The following is an 18,649-nucleotide window of genomic DNA, read 5'->3' as shown; positions in this document are numbered from 1 at the left end:
AAACATTGTAAACAGTCTAACTGTGCCCACTCTTTCCACCTAAATCTTTTTTTATGTCGAAAACACTGAAATATTGTTTTCACAGTGACAGCCGGCTCTGAGATAGTTATTGTTCTCATAAAGCTCTCAGAGAATTGGAGAGTAATCTGCCTTTTATGGTTGTTCCACTGTGAAGTTTATACATTCATGTCCACACTGATGGATTAAGAAGTTAACTGTGTCACTGACCAGAGCTGTTTTTCTGTCTCGAAGATCTAATAAAATATGCTGTTAAACACACATTCAAGCACGCACGCACGCACACACCGCACAACTTTGACCGTCCGTACTGATGAGGACCCCGCGCTGGGCTTAATGGGTCCACCGTCCCAGCTCGGACATCCAGCGCTCACATCTAACAGCTTCTGACGAGTCGTTTTAATGAAATATCATCTGCTAGAAGCCCCTGATGGATGAGACATTACTTCATCCATCAAACCAGATTTATTTTATATGAAAGGATTCAGAAAGTTTTTTTAATTTTTTTTTTTTTTCATTTTATGACTTAGAAGAGTCTTGCCTGTTATTCTCAACCATGCATGGATTAAATGCCGCCTCCCTGACCGCTGAGAGGGAAAATGATGTTATAAAATACAGTATGTGGAGTTGTGTTGCTCCTTTCAGAGCAGCTAGATTTTTGAAGTTGTGACTTTAATGGGATAGTTCAGTTTACTGGTGTTTTTCCTGCTTACCCAGAGCCATTGTTGCCTTTTTTATTCTTAATGTTTCTGTGGGCAGTTAAAAGCTGTGTGAACAGTGAGGTCGTCCTACTGTAGCTCAATTCACATCAATATTTTTCATTACATTTCATGAGTACATACAAAATCTCTGCTGCCTGGCTGTGACACAGCAAATACAATAGATCAGAAAATGATACAGATATAATTTCGGTTATTTCATTAAACATGTAAATTACTGCATGTACTTTAATTATCCCTCTTTGGCATATGATTAAGGTGTATTTCCCCTTCAGCTGGCAGTTGAGCTAAGCTAGGCTAAACTCCGCATTAAGCACATCTTGGAACTGTATGCAGATAATGTGAAAATGGCATCTACGATCAGAGCTCATGAAGTGAACTTTAATGTCTGAGGTTTTGCTCTTCAAAGCGTTAGTTTTCATTCTTATGATTCATTCATTGAATGTGAGGCTGCAGTCAGCAGCCACTTAGCTTTGCGTAGCATAAAGACAAAGGATAACAGCAGCTGGCCTTGACATAGCCCGGCATGAACCTCCATGACAGAGTCAGGTTAGCTGTTTTCACCCGTTTCCAGTCTTTATGCTACGCTGAGCTAATGCTTGCTGGCTGTAGCTTCATGGTAGAATAAGTAGTAAATATAATTTTACTGTAGCATGAATGTCTGTCAAATGAGTATTTGTTGAGTAATATGTGGTAAAATACTGCAGTTGTGGTGTATAACTGCAAAAACATGGCCGACCTGTCAGTGTTTGATTCAGTGTTGCTCACAGTGCATGTTTTTCTCAGTACACTCTTATTGTTCTCCTGGTTTCTGTGTTACAAATCTTTATTTGTACTTTCTCCTGAACAGAAAGAGAAATGGAGATCTGACACATTTTCCCTCTTTCCAAACATTTTCTATGGATGTCTTGAAATGTATTTGAGGCATATTTACTGGAAGAATTACTCGGGGTGTGTGTATTTAACTCCTCCAAGAGAGAAGATGCAGATTCCAGCACTCATTTTTCTACCTCCAAACCACAACCCAGCAGCTGGGGAAGTTGTGTGAGTGGCGTTTGGGAGGTTTAACTCTTTGGTGTCGTTGGGTTTTTTCCTCCTGATGTGAGATAACATCTTCTCTCCTCCCTGTGTTCCCCTCCCTGTCTCCTCCTGTTTCTGACTGAAGTTCAACAGGACTATGGGAATGATTACTGAGGAGCATTCTCCGACCGTCCTCCTCTCCTTCTCCTCCTCCTCCTCCTGTGCTCACCTCCATCCATCCCTCCCTTTGTGCCCTGTACATAAGACTAGAAACTGAGGAAAAATTCATCAACTATTCCCTCAGCGCCTCCGTATTTCTTGGGATGGATAATTACTTCTGACCCCGGTGTTTAACCTCTAATCCCTGCAGCAGCGGTTTTTAAATTCTGCGTCTTCAGAGACCTTTTTTTCTCCAAATTACTCTTGCAACCAACAGTTCATTTTGCAGGCTCTTCTGTAAAATTATCAGGATTTTTAAGGCAATGAATCTAACAACCATTAAAACCTTTATTCGCCCATTGTAAATTAAAAAGCAAGGTGGCTCCATAATAGATTTATGGCAGCTCTGTGCCCTCATTTTGCCCTTGTTTAAGGTTTTAAGAACACAGCGTGTTCTTTTTGCACACGATGCTGTGATTTCTATCAGTTAACCCTCTTGATAGAATTGGGTGTTTAATCTGGCCGCATCGTCGTTTGACAGTCTTGGAGGCAAAAATGGATTAGCTCACCTTCCCACAGGACCAGACAAAACCCGTAACACTGCTGCGATGATCACCAGCACGGATCCCAGCGCCATCTGTCAACAAATACTTGCGTGCACAATGGTTTTGCTGCGGCAGCTTCTGCATCAAGCTCAAATCTCTTCAAAGCTAATCTCGTCTTTCAAAGCATGATGAATCAGCTGAACAGTGAAGAATTGTGCATTTTGCTGCATTCATTACTGAACACCTCTATCTGTACATCTCATATCCAGTAAACAGGGCAGAAAATCTTAATTTTACCCCGAATGTGACCCAGATGTGATCTATTTCTGTGAAAATGATCAGATCTGGGAGTGCGGGGTAGAAACCAGATTTTTCTTTCGGTTTCATTAACCCACTTCCTCATTAACTCTGCACACAGCCTCCATCTTGCATTCAAGTGGTGGTGGTGGTGGCATTTAAGGTGGTTCTAGTCCCAAAGTCCGCCTTAACTGTGCTCCATACGGTGGTGGTGGTGATTTTATGTTAGCTGTGGCGATCCAGAAACTCAAACTGACCCTAAATATTCCCGAAACCCCAGTCCAACCCCTGCCTCACGCCGGCTACCAGCCCTACAATCAGCCATACAACCAGCCCTACAACCCTGCTGCAGTGGCTTACAACAACGACCAAGGAGGCGAAGACGAGGAGGAGGAGGAGGGAGAGGAAGAGCAGGACCCCTATTATCGTGGTTACCCCCGTCAGTACTACCCCCAACAGCCCTCCCAACTGGCCCACAGCCACCATGGTTACCGCTCGAGCCCCACCCACTCTGAGGACATGGAGCTGAGGTCGCCGGGCGTGGCCAGCAGGTTCCCGCGTGATGTCATCATGGAGGAGAGCGAGGAGGGAGGACCTTAGAGGAGGGATGGACTCACCTAAAGTGCTTGAGCCCTGCACGCCACAACACACACACACTGATGTTCACACATGGAAACAAATCAGACACTGACATGCACGCACACACACATCGTCCCCCATCTGAAGCTGTGGTGAGAACCCCCCCCCCCATCCTGTGCATCCAGTGGTTTCCTCCACCAGGTGAAGCAGTGTAAATAGCTCTGTGGACTCTTGTACGATATCTCTGTTAAAGGGGGGTCCGAGAAGTGCCTGATCTATGTTAGTGTCGTCCAGTGGTTAATGTAAAGGTGAGACCTGTCTCTCCCCGTCTCACAGCTGATTTCAGGACTGAACCCTTCTGTCTGTGTGAAGCTGCATGTCTCCTTGGAGCCGACCATCGAGTGTGTAACTGGACACGTGCATCCCGTTTCGGTTGTGTGTAACTTGCTAGATTATTTTACAATTCAGATCGAGGACGATGAGCTGGCAACATTTGTACAGGCTGCTTTTTATAACGATGAGTCACGATCCCCCCGCCTTCGTTTCAGCGTGTGAAGAAATATTGAAAGTTTTTTTTTTTTTTTTTGAAGTGATTTTCTCCCTGCAGTATTGTGTTGTTTGCTTCTTTTTTTTTAGCAACTATTTTTGGAGTTATTGACTGTTGAAGCAGATGCATCAAATTTCCGTTAGTTTAATTTTACCTTAACACTGTGGAACACAAATGTATTACTTTTTAAAGTCATTGTTTTTATTCAGAGAAAATCTGCTTGCCATGACAGTGTGTCCTGCGATGTTTCACTCTGTTGCTGTTAAGGTGGAGCAGGTCCGCTCGGGGTTTTAATACTCAAGACTTCTGGTCAATCAAGAGGACAAATCTGTGTCGTTTGTGTTTTGTGTTGCGACCCACCTTAGTTTCATTTATCGTCCTTATGCAAAGTCGGGCCTACTCACTGTGGAAGCTGTTTGCTTTCTGGTTGACCTCTGACCTCTTGCTGGAACGAGACCTGGATCCAGTTAGAACTCCAAACAGTCAGATGCTTTTCTGTGAAACCAATAAGGACTGAAGCAGAAGTGTCGACCTCACCCGTCCTGCACTGCAGTCTGAGAACACAGGCACCAAAGCACGGACACGTAAAGCTGTGAGCTGGCCCTGGTTTGACATTTAAACCTGAAGCGTCTTCATAAGGAATGTGTCTCTCCACCACGCCCCTTAGTACAATATGAACTTATTTATTTTGTATTTTGTTCGCTTTTATAACCAATAAATCTGTAATGAGACTATAAAATTGTGTTTCAGGTTGTTTGTTGAACTTTAATGACACAAAAAGGTCAATCTGTAACTTGATTTTACAACAATTATATATAAAAAAAACACGACTTGACAAGGAGAGCTTTATTAAACTGTTTATTAGCCTATTTTACAATGGAACGCAATTGATTCATACTTTAACAACACCATGGAAATTTGTAGCACACTGACAAGACAAAGAGGCTCTGGACTTCCTCACCAACGTTACCATTCTCTACTGAAACCACACGGATGGCCTGAATGTTGTCATAGTAACACGTTAATTGGTTTCGCAGTGAACCCACAAACCTTCAAAGGCGGGATGGGCTCGAATAGATGTCAATTCTTATGGGCCAGATCTGATCATTTCATGGTTGTACAATCAGAGGGAAACCCACAGAACCTGATCTCTGATCAGAGCTGAGCCACATGGTCACATCTCAAGCTGGCCAGCTGACAGGGAGGGGTGCCGTGTGGAGAGCAGCCCGGGGTTTGTGTTGATGATGCTGGCATCCAGGTTATGACTCCGGTCCAGCTGTGATGCCAGTGCTGTTTCCTGGATTCAGACACTGTGACTCTGAACAGGGAAAATCAGTTCTGCGTGTTTTAAACCAGATAACATCCCAGAGCAGATCAACCGAAAGGCCTCTGATTTTTTTACTCTGTCAGGTATCTGTTGCGTTCAGTAGCGTTGATGGGAATTTTCTGAATCTTTGGTCGTGTCGGGCGGCCTTGATTTCATTTCATCTTGTAGTCTTCAGGTCTGTGGAGAATACACAAAACACATTAGTATGGGGAGACTTAAAAGTCTGGAAAAAGAACCCATTATAAGGAAAAAACGAGAAAGATGACAGATGAGAAAACAGAAAGATCTTATCATTTCTTTCTTTTCAAAATGAGGCCAGACACAGCATCCACTTTTTGTGTTTTTTCTCGCTTTCATTTTGAGCAGATTGCAGCAGACAGATCGTATCTGGCCGTGCTGGTTTCATACGAAACACAAAAAATGTTATCATCAGTTGTAATAGCTCTGCTATCAACTACAGCAGTATGTTTATGTTGTTGATTTTCTGTCTCAGTACTGCAAGCCTGTGTGTGTGTGTGTGTGTGTGTGTGTGTGCGGGGGGGACGGGGGAGGGAGGAGGGGGCCACATATCCAGTAATAATCTTTTGCCTCTGCTCCGAGGTTTTCTGAGAGAATATTAACTATGTGTTTAATAAAGGGCAATGATTGAATCGCCCTCGATGACCTCAACCCCATCTCCCCTGACACACACACACACACACACACACACACACTTGATCAGTAAAATGAATAAGACAGTGTGAGTGAATATTAACTAGGCTAAGGCCCATCGCTTAAACAAACCAGGGTTGGTTTGACCTTGCCGACCACACGACGACAGGCCTGAGCACACGCGCTGATTGACTGAGGAGATTGAACCAGTAAACAATAAGAAGTGGCTCATTTATCACCATGTGTGCACTCTGACAGCAATGCCAATGTTATACAGACGTGCACTGGTGTACAAGACGCACGTGCACACGCACGCTCAGAGGACAGTCACTGAATGAAAACGGTCTTCGGATCAGACCCTCGATGTAGATTCTTGGTTTTCACTTAATACACTCAAACCAAATGTGTCTCGAGGACCAGATGGAGGGTTTGCCACATCAGAGTCACTGAAATGCTTCGGGATTGCAGTAAAGTACTATTTGTAGTTTTAAAGGGTAAGTCTACCCGAAGTACAAGACATTTTCTCATTTGCCTCTTGAAGTAACTGGCCATGCAGACTTAAAGTGCCCATTTTTTGAGAGTCTGAGGTTTCTGCTGCTTCTCCAGTATAATGGAGGTGAATGGGATTTTGTTGTGGGACTTCACGGCACTGAAATATTACATTTAGAGAAATTCAATAGCCGCTTTGATCCACAGTAACTGGGACACCATTTCTTGAAAGGCATGCTGCTGCTCAGTTGTTCACACGTGCCATTTTTAAATACTTTCAGTAGCACAGACAGACATCCATTGTATTTGGGCAGAGGCACACATTTCAGAGGGTGATAACTCGAAATCTGGACAAATAAAACCAGCATTAGCAGCATGGCTGGATACTTCCAAAGGTTAAAAAAAAGTGAATCGAATGTTTGTTGGCTGTTTGGATGAACCAACTCTTTAATAACTTGATAAACAGACCTTTGTCTCTTTACCATTTGATCTTTTTTTAACGAGATTATCAACTATTGTTGAGCCACTGCTCCTACAGATGAAGAGGAGCAACCCTGGCCTGGATTCACAGCTCTGGATTGATGGATGGTAGGACCGGTGCTGAGCAGGTGGAAGAGAGCGTGCTCTTAGTTAACCTGTCGGAATGATGTTTACTACAGGTGAGGCCAGAGAAATGCAAAAGGACAACATTATCATGACGACAAACCACAGGGTCACAATGTCAGTCTCATCTCCAACCGGAAAACACTTTGCAGAAAAAGCCATGAATATGATTATGCTGAATAACAGATGCTCCCTCTCACACCCCACTGAGAAACCTTGTATGTCCCACACTGTCAGGAAGTGGGAAAGAGCCGACTTTCCACACATCTGTGATATTCGGCCATTTGTATTCAAATGTTTTGCACGACACCGAGGCCAGGAAACAAACTGTAATCCTTGAGATACAAGGTTTCTGCTCAACAACACAACTGCTGACACATGGACGGAGCAGCAGCTGAGCGGCCTGTTACATCGCAGTGCCCTTCAGTGTTATGTTGTTTGATAGTAGCATAATGTGCAATGGCCTTATACTCTGAAGCTTTCCAGGGAAGCTCAGCGGGCACAAACTGACCACCGGAGCAAAACACCACACAAAACCATAATGTACAGTAAATAAAAATGCCAACTCAGGGAGCAAAAGGCTATATATTTATGTATTGGAGCTGTGCGCTAGTACCTCTAACTGAACTCAGCGGGGCTGCATCATGTGAGTTTTTAACCCTTGAGAGTCGATCTTCACAAATCGAGTGGCCAGCTGGTCCTTGTTCTCTGTGCATCACGTCACACACCGACAGCTCTTTGCTGGCCGACAATCATTCACGCCATGACCACATGTGTTCATAGTTACGATGAAAAATGTTACGTCTTATTTATTCCAGCACGAGTGAAAAGTGTCAAACTGGTCAAGGGGGGGGGGGCTGGCAAGCTTTTCAATTGGATCCACTCGTATACGTTGCTTAGGGAGACCATGAAAATAACGCAGAACTGTGGAAAACCGCCGGCACCGGTCACTGCGGACACAGTCTGAGCAGGATATGAACAGAAAGATTGCACTGCAGTCATTTTAGAGAGTTTGAAATAATCACTGTCACAGATGTAACTGCAATATTCCAAATAATCAGAGGACATCACCTCAAGCTACTTCAGGAAAACTACTGCATCAAGAGGGCAGAGTGGTATGAGGGGGGCAGTGAGGTGTACTCAGATCAACATCACCCCCTTCTGGCTCTTCCTCATCAGTACAAGCCACAAAAATGCGTGTGTGAGTGTTACTAATCATGATGCAAAGGTCCCCAAAGGACAAAAAGGTGAGGAACTGATTCCCGAGTGAGGCACTTTTAAAAGTTTGTCAGGCAATTTAAAAAAAGAAGTTAGCTTCATCATAAACATTAAGATGTGTCATTTTCAGTTTCGTTCAGTCACCTGAACACAGAGCTGATTAGCACGTTGGGAGTTGATATATATTTTCCCTGCAGGAGATTCATTATGTGACATGTCACCTTGTAGCAACTGAACCAAAAATAGTGAAAAGTTGAACGCACTACTAAAAAAAACAGCTCTTACAGCATCATGACGAACTTAAAAAACAGAACACTGCAAAACAGACATAAACTGTATTAAGTGTCTGACAACAGCTGCCTTAAACATGAGATATTAAGATTTCCAATGACAGTGATTTCATTTAGCTTATAAGCAAGACAATGTTCAGTGACTTTTGAGACTGAATTAAAAGACTGAAGCAGTTCATATTCATTTCCTGCAGACACCCTTATCTGACTGAATACGGCTCCACACAAACACATGAGGAATGAATAAGAATAAAGAGTGAGTCAACCATCCTGATAATCCCCTGTGTACCGAGCTTATTTTGTGTAATACAGCAGAAACTGCTTTCATCTCCCGTCTGTATGCATGTGTATGCAGTGACACCGACGTGTGTGCTGTGCGTATAGACGCTGTCAGCATTGGCGTGTGTTTAATAACAGACTGTATGCTTTTCTACATACGGCGTCCACAGCTTGGGGAAGGCGTCGATCTCCTCCTGCGTGTACTCGCTGAGTTTTCGGGGGATTTCTCTGGGCTGAGGCAGCTCCTCCGTCAGGTTGGCTCGGATGTCGTCTGGCAGCTCCTAGCCGGGTGGACAGAGGAGACATTGAAAATGAAAGATGTAGGCAGGACAAGAAATTCAACGAGAAAAGACAGAAATGAGAGAGGAAGGAGGATTGAAAGGAGGTGACATGAAAAAGGAGGTGAGGATAAAGAAGAAGGTAGTATTTAAACCACAACAGCAGCTCAGATATTCTCCTCCAACACCTCACTCTGCAGCACTGGCAATCAGTCTCATTAATATTCATTACAGGTGTGCGTGGACCTACACACACTTTTAAAGGAGCGGGCAAATAGTTCACACTAAGAAAGCACCAAACTTTCCAAAATACTCTATTCTGAATTGCAGATGGGACTGCAGATGTTCACAAAGCTCATGAAGAACATCTGCTTGTAATTAGAGGTGCACACTGCACAGCGTCCGTTCTGCTGGTCAGGAGCCACATAAAGGACAGGTATCCAACTGTCCTCACACCAAACACCTCCTGCTCCACTCGACAGTTCAACACGCACATACCAGGTTTCCTTCCATTGTCACACATTCCTGATATTACCGACAGTGTTCTGTTGTGTGGATAAAACTTACATCCAGTGAATGTTTGGGCAGGACGCCCGGGTCAATTAACAGCCTGTCGAGTACTTTTTCTGTTTCAGTTCATTTCAGAAGCCGTGATGTGTGACGCTGGTGCTTCTCGCCAACATCATTTTAACACTATCACAATTTAATGCCACCAAACGGCAAATGTGCCCACTGCAACAATAGCACGACGCAAGTTTTCTCTTTTGAATCAAAGAGGAAGAGGGGACGGCTTGATGCTCTGATTACTAAATGGAAACATACTCTGCACCCAATGTTACAGCGTAGTCAAAGCAGGATGCATTGATTTCTTTAAGCCACCTGGAGGCAGCTGAACAAGCTGCACTGCTGAACACGATGCAGAAAACACAGAGCACGACACTGACACTGACAAAACAGACTGAGAAGGAGTTGGTGTGTGGCTAAAGCAACCTCACGACCGGTGAGAAACACTGAGATACCACCTGACACTCCGGTACATCAAATACACACACAGGCTAAGAAAATGTCGGTGAAAAAGCAAAAATACTCTCCCACCTCAAAGGCAGCAATCACGGTGAACTACATATATTCATTTTAAAGCAATCAATTGTCATTAGTTGAAAAGGTGACCCGGATGAAGGATGATTAAAAAGTCATTCTTTTGTGTCAGAATCTGTAAAATGATATCAGTGCACGCCTTCTCACAATGTGCCCTCTCTTTGTGACTGTCCTTCATAAGCCTGGATGATTAAGGCGGAAGGGTGTCAGTCTGAAGACTCATCAGCTCGGACAGAGGAGGAGAAGCTTGACTCACGTCATCCGGAAAGATGTGTAGTCGCTGCATCATGGTGCGTCGCAGCAGGTTCTTTGGCAGCATGCCGTAAACTGCTAACTTCACAATCTGGTGAGAAGAAGCACAATGAAAAGACTGACAAAATGTTTGTGTCCATAGCAACCTTACATACTTTTCCCCAGATTTTTCAAAACTGTGTTTCTCATTGTGAAGCCGGTCGCACGAATATGAATTCAACTTGGAGAGAGTCACTGGACTGAGAAGTTGGACAGAAATATTGGAGAGAGATGTTGGACAGAGGCAGTGCTGACAAATCATTCATCTGGTCAACTCTATTTCTCCCTCTTCGCGCTCCAGCCTTCCAATCCTCATTTTAACTGAACCACCATCAGGACGCACGTCTGTGGTCACCGGCTGGACTAAAGCCTGCATCAGCGAGGAGCCAAAGTGGAGTAAATGTCTCTCCTGGTTTTGTAAAGTACAGATTAGAAACCAGTGCAGGTCGTCCACCTACATGACAAGAGCAGTTTGAGGGGATTTTCATTAGCCTGCATGAGCCACATGTGTAAGAAGTCTACCACCCCTTGCTGTATGGCTGTCATGTTACATAACTCTGAGCAGCACTGTTGCTATTGTGTAAAACTGAATCACTCCTGACGTGTAAAGCTCAGGATTCAGGGTAAACACTCCAACCCTAACCCTAACCCTACACTCCAACACTGTGGATCGAGCTGGGGGAAATAAAGAAATGGACAATAACCTGATGTAACAATAAACAAATATGATGGTAATTAAAGAGATTCCAGCACAATGCGTGTGCGATCATGGTAAACCTCACACACTGCTACATGTTTGTGTTGTATCCAAGCTGATGCGTTTTGTACCACAGAAGTCAACTGTCAGGCTTTGTCAAGTACAGTATGTAGGTCAAATCAAGTTCTGAATGTAATTATCACTCTCTGTCTGTGTGTGTGTGTGTGTGTGTGTGTGTGTGTGTGTGTGTGTGTGTGTGTGTGTGTGTGACAGAGAGACACACACACGCACAGCGAAGAGTCTGTAACCCTGAAACCATGAATATGCAACACGGCCGAAACCCCAGGAATTATCCTTGAGCTGACATTCTGGTACCGAGTGTCAGAACGCACCAAACACCAGCAGCTCAAATCCACCGCTGGTTAATCCCTGCTCTCTGCACTCCACATTAATACGCACAAGCAGCACATATGAAAATAGAGGATGAATGTCAAACCATGAAACACCTACTGTGTGACAGTCATAGACATTAGACTAATCTCCAAGAATGCAGTTAAATCATACATACAGTACATAATGCGAGGACACTTACAGCTTTGGGGTCTTTGTGGTGCAGCTGGGCAGCTGTGAGTTGTTTGAATCCACCTGGATACCTTTGGGAGCAAAAACCAGAAGCTAAGTCAGTCCTTGTTCTGTACTATTTTGGCATCAGATGATAAAAGACCACTGAGCTTTAATATGCATTAAAACTCCATTTACAGCGATTAAATGTATCTAAAACTCAAAGTATGCACAAAGCAGGCATGACAGACATACTGTCATACTACTAAACACAACTGATACGCTGAGGAGCGTTCTGTTTTTGAATCTGCACTTCTAATCTAATATATCTTACATTAGCCACCTAAAAGTGTGGCCCTTTAAAGTAAAGATGTACTACAAGCAAATCTTAGAGAATTACCAACCACCTCCAATCTCTAGCTAGTGTACACCCATAAGAAAAATCCAAATAAGAGGAAAATTGATTATTCATTCCAAACAGTTTCCTGTCATCAATCTGTGAGTCCAGAATAAAAATGCAACACAACTCTAACCAAACACGAAGCTTTATAGTTTGCAGGTAGACAAATGCCTCTCACATTACCTCTCACACTGCTCTTCTTGATGCATTTTCTGAGTGGATGGTGGGCAATGAAGAACAAAAATGAAGTGGAAACATAGAAGAGAAGGTGTCATATATGGTCATCTGCACTTACCCCGTGTGTGATGAGTAGACTTTCTGCTCCCATTTGTTTCCAGAGAAAGCTATTTGTCTGGTGTTTATTACCACAACATGGTCACCACAGTCACCTGCAAAGATGTTTAAGACGTTCGTTTTCAGGCTATGTTAAAAAAAATCTTGATTTTAACAGAAAGGTAGATGAATACAGACACAAAATATAATACCAAAAACAGCTGCTGGTTCACTTCACCAACAGACTATGAAGTATTAGTATAAGTTCATACTGCCATCCTGTGGCCGTTTCATGCCACAGCACCCTTGAACTAAGGGCAGGTTGTGGTTTCATAATGCAACTTGTTTCCAAAAAAAGCTGGGACACTGTGGAAACGCTTATTGTGAATTTGATGCCAGCAATACATTTCAAAGAAGTCCACATTTCAGGTTGTTTTTGAAAATCATGGACGTTGTGTCCTCTGGGCTAAAGAGGAAAAGGAAAAGCAGACCGAGACTGTTGAAGTTCAAAAGCCAGCATCTGTGATGGCATGACGGTGTGTTAGTGCACGCCCATGGCCTGGGTAATTGGACATCTGTGAAGGCACCATTAATGTTGAAAGGTACATAAATAATTAAGGAGCAACACAAGCTGCCATTAAGACATCTTTTTTCAGGGATGTCCCTGCTTACTCAAATAAGACAATGCCAAGCCACATTCTGCATGTTACAACAGCGTGGCCTGGCAGTATAACAGTCTGGGTACTAGACCGGCCTGCCTGCCTTATGAACCAGTCTTTCATTTAGGACATGTGGTGCATTATCAAGGGTTAAATGGTTATGTTAAAGCTAGAAGGTTATCCATGACTTCATATGAGCTCTGCGACATAGTAGACTTACTGAGGTCATGGTAGATAGGCTTGTGTTTCCCCTGTAACCTAACTGAACACATGGTCGCAATCTTCCCAGGAGGCTGCATCCTGGCATCGATCAGGAACCAGGAACGAGCGAAGGTCGCCCATTGCTGAAAGGAGAAGTAAAGGAAGGCTGAGTTTAATAAACTGGCATAGGCCCATCACAGGTTCAATGGTACAGGAAATAAAAGAGACACACATGTTCTGTGCCCACAAGTGTAGGTAATGACATGAGCTGCGTGGGAATTTGTTTCCAGTTTGAAGCTAGCTATCATTAGACAGACAGAAAATTTCCATCAAAGAAAACACTCATTAATGTGTAATGTTAATGTAATGTTGTTAATGTTGCTCTAGTCTTCTTGTAACAATATGAAGACTCCATAACCGTGAAAAGCCCAAGGAATTATCCACGCACTGACATCCTTGTAAAGACTACAGAACACACCAACATCCCCATTACCAACAAACATCAGCATGCTCATGTACTGCTGTTCAATCCAAGTTGTCTGCAATTTAAATTACGCACATGTTACAAACGAAATATCAGCAAACACCTCGCCAATACAGTATGTCGCAGAAATGACGATCACATACAGTATAACACAGCGGTCGCCAACCTTTTTTTGCGCCACGGACGAAAGCAATAGTTTGCCGGACCGGCACAGTAATGCTGATATTGTCTCTTAAATGCAGCTTTCTTTTTCTTGGAAGTTGTCGGCTCTTCTTCTTCTGTCTCATCATTTGGCCTTTTCCCCTTTCCGAAGAAGCTCTCCCGGGACTGACCCCTGTCCGGGTGGCTATTTTGTAATCATCATCATTATTACTGTTGTTGTTGTTGTTGCTGTTGTTGTTGCTGTTGTTGTTGTTACTAACGCACACACTAACAACTTGTTAGTGTGTGCTTGTCCCGGGTCGGATCGGATCCCGGGTCAGGTCCCGGGTACTGACCTCCAGAAGAAAAACCGCTGATAGACTTAAGCTTAGTCAAAACTCTGCAGCTCAACTATGAACCAGAACAACGAGCGAAGAGCACATTAGTCTAGTTGTAGCTGCTCTGCACTGACTTCCTGTAACTGTTATTATAATTATTATTATTAATGTGTGTGTGTGTGTGTGTGTGTGTGTGTGTGTGTGTGTGTGTGTGTGTGTGTGTGTGTGTGTGTGTGTGTGTGTGTGTGTTTGACATGTGTTCAGAGACAAAACTGTTTGGCACCCAGTCCAAAACCTTGTACTGAATGGAGTCAATCTCGTAAATTGTATGTAATAACAACAACAAAACGACCTTCTGTCCACGGCCCGGTACCGGACGGTGGTTGGGTACCGCTGCTCTAACGCACCGCTGGTTAGAACAACAACTTTGGCTCGTGTGTATTTCTCTGACGAACCGTTTAAATAATCTCCACAAGCACATCACACAGCTAAAGCTAGCTCGTTAACAACGCTCGTCCGCTAACAGCCTGTTTGTGAGGGACTACGCACCGCGCATTAATCTAAACACGAACAACCGTCACTTGTGAGGAAAAAAAGACACTGTAAAGTATAATTTGTAGGGTTACCTGGGCAGATCTCGAGAAACTTGACATTTCGACAATACCACTAGCACATCCTCAAAACATTTGACCCTTAACGTGAGTGATAGTCCGCTTGGTGTTTTTGATCGGTTGAAACAAGAGTCGACACTTCATTGTTCCTATGTTACAAGTTTGTCTGTATTTACCGGATGAAGCAAAATATACCGTTATTTTATGGGTAAGCTCGCCTTAAATGTTAGTAAATCTCAATGACAGCTTTTATAAAAATCGAGGATAGATTATTTTAGCAAGTTATGCGTCGAATAATTGTTTCTACCCGGTTCTATTTTGACGTCACCCCAAACGTAGTTACCACTTCCTTCCCTCGACAGAAAGAGAGCGGGGAAATTTGACAGTCACAGGCTTTTGCTACAAAACAGTAGTTTTGACCTGTTTTTACCCGTTAGAAGAAGAGAAGTATTTGACAATTTGTTTTGCAACGCAAAGGGACTTATTCATCGAAGCATTACCGACTAAACCTGTCGTCTGACCCAAAATGAGAACTTTAGAGGAGGTTCAGGCCACTTTGCACATCGCCAAGCTGAAAGAGGAAGATCTACAGAAAACAATTCACTGTCTGTCTTTCGGGGAAAACGTTTCATCTGCAGACTACTGTCTGATGGAGCTGGACGACACACTGTGCAAACACATAGAAGCTGGCCAAAGGTACTGATTGTGTGAGTGAATGTGCCTACTGTGTGTACTCTGTGCATGTGGTGAAACACACCGACAATAAGGTACCATTACTGTCTGGTGTGTTTGTGTTGTCATAAAGTCTGATCATTTCAGTGTCCATCAGTCTGTAGATTGAATGTTTAATCTTGTTGAATGTAAAAAATAATTAAATCCAGTGTAGTGCAATAGGATGCATGATCAGGATGAATACATATCAGTTCAAATGATTTTCTTCTCTTTTTACAGTCTCGTGATTCGAGGGGATAAGGATGAGCATGCAGTTCTCTGCAGCGGTGACAAGACCTATGATCTAAAAATAGCAGACACGTCCAACCTGCTGCTGTTTGTACCAGGATGTAGAGCACCTGATCAGCTCACTAACAGCCAGGACAACTCTCATGTAGTGCATGCTCAGGTATAGAAATCACACACACACACACACACACACACACACACACACACACACACACACACACACAGGCTTGCTATAATGTAAGACACATCCACACGAACAGACACAACCTACTGGGTACATATGTTACATTTATGACCTTCATACACTAACGATATCTGACTTCTGTTGTAGATCTGGGGATTTTGTAACAGCTACTGGGAACTGAGAAAACAGCGTCCCAAACTGAAGAAACTGAAGAAGCTTTTAATGGAGAATCCTTACGAAGGACCTGCTTTAGGGGGCCAGGAGGAGAATACAGAGAACAGGGTAAAAACAGTGAAGTCATGAATCATAGTATCCTTTAGGACTGTGTATGGAGCTATAGGGCATGAATATTAAGTCTTTACTCTTTCTATAGCACACATAGTGTTACATGTTACCATGTAGGCTGTCTGCCAGGGAGAAGAGCAATGGCAGTAGCCTTGGTGAAAGTGATTATCTACCATCCATCCTGCATTAGCACCTTCTAAAAAAATCACTATCTGCATGGTTTGTGTCTCCTTATTGGAAGTAAATGACTTTTAAACCATATATTCAAGTATAGCTGACAAAGACGGCAGATTCATTATGAATGCTAACCCTTATAAATGTTATCGTAGCTGTATTAAGTTATTTGCTGTGTTCCTCTGTTACCAGTACACGATGCAGGATCTGTTGGAGAGGATCCAGGCCAGTGAGGAGGAGACCAAGAGCCACTTAGAGACCATCCATGCCTGTCAAATAGACGGTAAGCAGTGACATTATTTGAACTGTAACTTATTGTACATCTCTTATCATAGTTTTACCTGTTAATATAAATATCAAAACAGATACCCACCAGACGTTCTGAGAGTATTTTTTCTGTCTTCCAGGCTACTGGCGCGTGCTGGATTTTGACTATGAGATGAAGCTGCTCGGTCACGTTACTCAGCTGGTGGACTCTGAGTCGTGGTCCTTCAACAAGGTTCCCCTTCAAACCAGTCTAGAAGAGTTAGCTCCACTGGAACCCAAGTAAGTTCATGTCTGTGATCCTCATGCTCATGCAACAAGAAAAGCAAGCAAGTTGATTTCTAGTGGTGTTGAGGCTTGGGAAACAAAAAAACCTCCCAAATCACATAACTAATGAAGTTATATTGACTCACTGAGCATTTATCATAAGGCTAGATGCTCAGCAAGGATCCAATAACTTCTCTTCACTCCTTCACAGAGAGATGATTGAGCACTGTTTGAACTGCTATGGGAAACGCTATACTGAAAACGGTAAAGAAAAAAAAAAACAACCTCTGAAGAATCCGCCACAACCTGAAGCTGCACAGTACTAACATCTCTGTATTCTCCTCCTCCACTTAGACAAAGTTTTTTATTCACTACATGAGGATAAAGTGTGTCGGGGCTTGGCGCTACTGCTGCTGCAGAACGCTGTCAAGTTCAACCTGAGGGAGTTTCAGGAAGTCTGGCAGCAGAGCGTCCCAGATGGCATGAGCACAAGACTGGACCAGCTAAAGGTTTGCCTGTACCTTCATTGTGAGATAAAGTCTCCAAGCAGCCTCGTAGAATTGTGCTCTTGGAACAAAAGAGCCACTTGCTGCAGCTGTTCCTCTCTACTCGTTCCTTCTCACTTCTCTTAAGAAACTGACCACAGTGCTGACGGGGATGTAAATCTTTCAGGGCTTCGCCCTCATGGACCGCACTTCCCGTCCAGAGACCATCTGCCTGCTGCGGGTGGAGGATCTCCCAGAGGACACACTGGAGCGCTTCAACCAGCTCTTCACACTCAGAGAGAAATGGACAGAAGATGACATCACACCATACATACAGTAGGTGTCATCTTGTAAACATTAATCCTGAAATGAATCACATAAGTGATTTCTTGAGCTTTAGATTAGAGTGTCTAATGCCTCCTCTTTCTTCTCCTCATTCAGGGACCTGTGTGGAGAGAAACAGACCACGGGAGCCCTCCTGACCAAATATGCTCGGTCTTCAATGCAAAGTGGAATCAAGGTCTTCAACTCCAGAAGGCCTGTGGCCACCTGAACATGTCCACTGTCAAACTTATGAATTTAGATTTGAAATATAATGAGACTATGTTTATTCTCAGAGTGACTTTTGCAACTTTAAAATTATTTTACTCATTAATTAAAAAAATCTTTGAAAAAAGTTTTTTTCACTGAAACCAAATGTGATCTTTGTTATTTCAGCCATTATTTTGTTTGTATAAAATACTACATGTTGGTAATTAAAAACATTTTCATATTATTATTATCACATAGCTGGTTTTGCTGGTCTCTTATTGTCCTTTGTCAACCTGAGTTGGACAAATAAGCACCTTTTTTCATTTTCAACAAGAAAATAGACAAAAGGAAACTCACTAGGTGCTGTACTGGATGTTGGTCACAAGGTGGCAGCCTATGCTGATATATTCAGTTTAAAAGAAATCCACTTTTCAGCTTCAAAAGTGTTAATATTTTCTTGTTTTCTCTGTCTTCTATGATACAATCCTGATTCCAGAAAGCTGGGACACTGTAAAACATAAATAAAACAATGTGATAACTTGCTGATCATTTGCTCATCCTGTTTGACATATACTCAATTGAAACTCAATCCCGGTGCATGCGTGGGTTCTCTCTTTCTTTGCAACCCCGAAAGGGATAGGCGGTATAGAAAATGGATGGATGGATGAAACTATATGATTATTCTGAATGTGATGCAGCAATACATTTCAAACAAGTTGGGACAGG

General features: G+C 43.1%; 3 protein-coding genes across 5 annotated transcripts in view; 2 read left to right on the top strand and 1 right to left on the bottom strand.

Moving 5' to 3' along the window:
• The window catches only part of col14a1a (collagen, type XIV, alpha 1a), a 132,600-nt gene extending 127,983 nt beyond the window's left edge, over nt 1–4,617 (top strand). For 2 of the 3 annotated variants that reach the window (XM_070965929.1, XM_070965930.1), the window contains exon 48: nt 1,903–4,617. In XM_070965929.1, coding sequence (XP_070822030.1) covers nt 1,903–1,931 — 29 coding nt within the window. In that variant the 3' untranslated portion in view covers nt 1,932–4,617. The remainder of the gene's footprint in view (nt 1–1,902) is intronic. The other variant, XM_070965931.1, reaches the window with a different exon arrangement.
• A 109-nt stretch (nt 4,618–4,726) lies between these two features.
• On the bottom strand, nt 4,727–14,886 carry mrpl13 (mitochondrial ribosomal protein L13). Its single transcript, XM_070965932.1, has 7 exons — nt 14,789–14,886; nt 13,219–13,342; nt 12,362–12,455; nt 11,698–11,758; nt 10,374–10,460; nt 8,901–9,022; nt 4,727–5,388 (listed from the first exon to the last, which is right to left on the bottom strand). The coding sequence occupies exons 1-7, from the start codon at nt 14,813–14,815 to the stop codon at nt 5,364–5,366; spliced, it is 540 nt and encodes a 179-aa protein (XP_070822033.1). The 5' UTR covers nt 14,816–14,886; the 3' UTR covers nt 4,727–5,363.
• A 228-nt stretch (nt 14,887–15,114) lies between these two features.
• Nucleotides 15,115–18,468, top strand: dscc1 (DNA replication and sister chromatid cohesion 1). Its single transcript, XM_070966742.1, has 9 exons — nt 15,115–15,469; nt 15,725–15,893; nt 16,065–16,199; nt 16,569–16,659; nt 16,784–16,922; nt 17,119–17,171; nt 17,262–17,416; nt 17,580–17,728; nt 17,834–18,468. The coding sequence occupies exons 1-9, from the start codon at nt 15,300–15,302 to the stop codon at nt 17,943–17,945; spliced, it is 1,173 nt and encodes a 390-aa protein (XP_070822843.1). The 5' UTR covers nt 15,115–15,299; the 3' UTR covers nt 17,946–18,468.
• The last annotated feature ends 181 nt before the right edge of the window (nt 18,469–18,649 follow it).

The sequence above is a fragment of the Chaetodon trifascialis genome, chromosome 7, assembly GCF_039877785.1.
Source record: "Chaetodon trifascialis isolate fChaTrf1 chromosome 7, fChaTrf1.hap1, whole genome shotgun sequence".
In the NCBI taxonomy this organism is placed as follows: domain Eukaryota; kingdom Metazoa; phylum Chordata; class Actinopteri; order Chaetodontiformes; family Chaetodontidae; genus Chaetodon; species Chaetodon trifascialis.
Note: the sequence above shows the minus strand (reverse complement) of the source record. Positions and strands in the feature narration are given on the sequence as shown.

Coding starts and splice junctions, on each gene's coding strand:
- mrpl13 (XM_070965932.1), bottom strand. CDS start 14,815: ATGTCAAGTTTCTCGAGATCTGCCCAG. Junction 13,343..14,788: donor GTTTCTCGAGATCTGCCCAG/GTAACCCTACAA, acceptor TTCTCCTTTCAG/CAATGGGCGACCTTCGCTCG. Junction 12,456..13,218: donor GCCTATCTACCATGACCTCA/GTAAGTCTACTA, acceptor ACATCTTTGCAG/GTGACTGTGGTGACCATGTT.
- dscc1 (XM_070966742.1), top strand. CDS start 15,300: ATGAGAACTTTAGAGGAGGTTCAGGCCACTTTGCACATCGCCAAGCTG. Junction 16,200..16,568: donor AGGAGAATACAGAGAACAGG/GTAAAAACAGTG, acceptor CTCTGTTACCAG/TACACGATGCAGGATCTGTT. Junction 17,417..17,579: donor CAAGACTGGACCAGCTAAAG/GTTTGCCTGTAC, acceptor TAAATCTTTCAG/GGCTTCGCCCTCATGGACCG.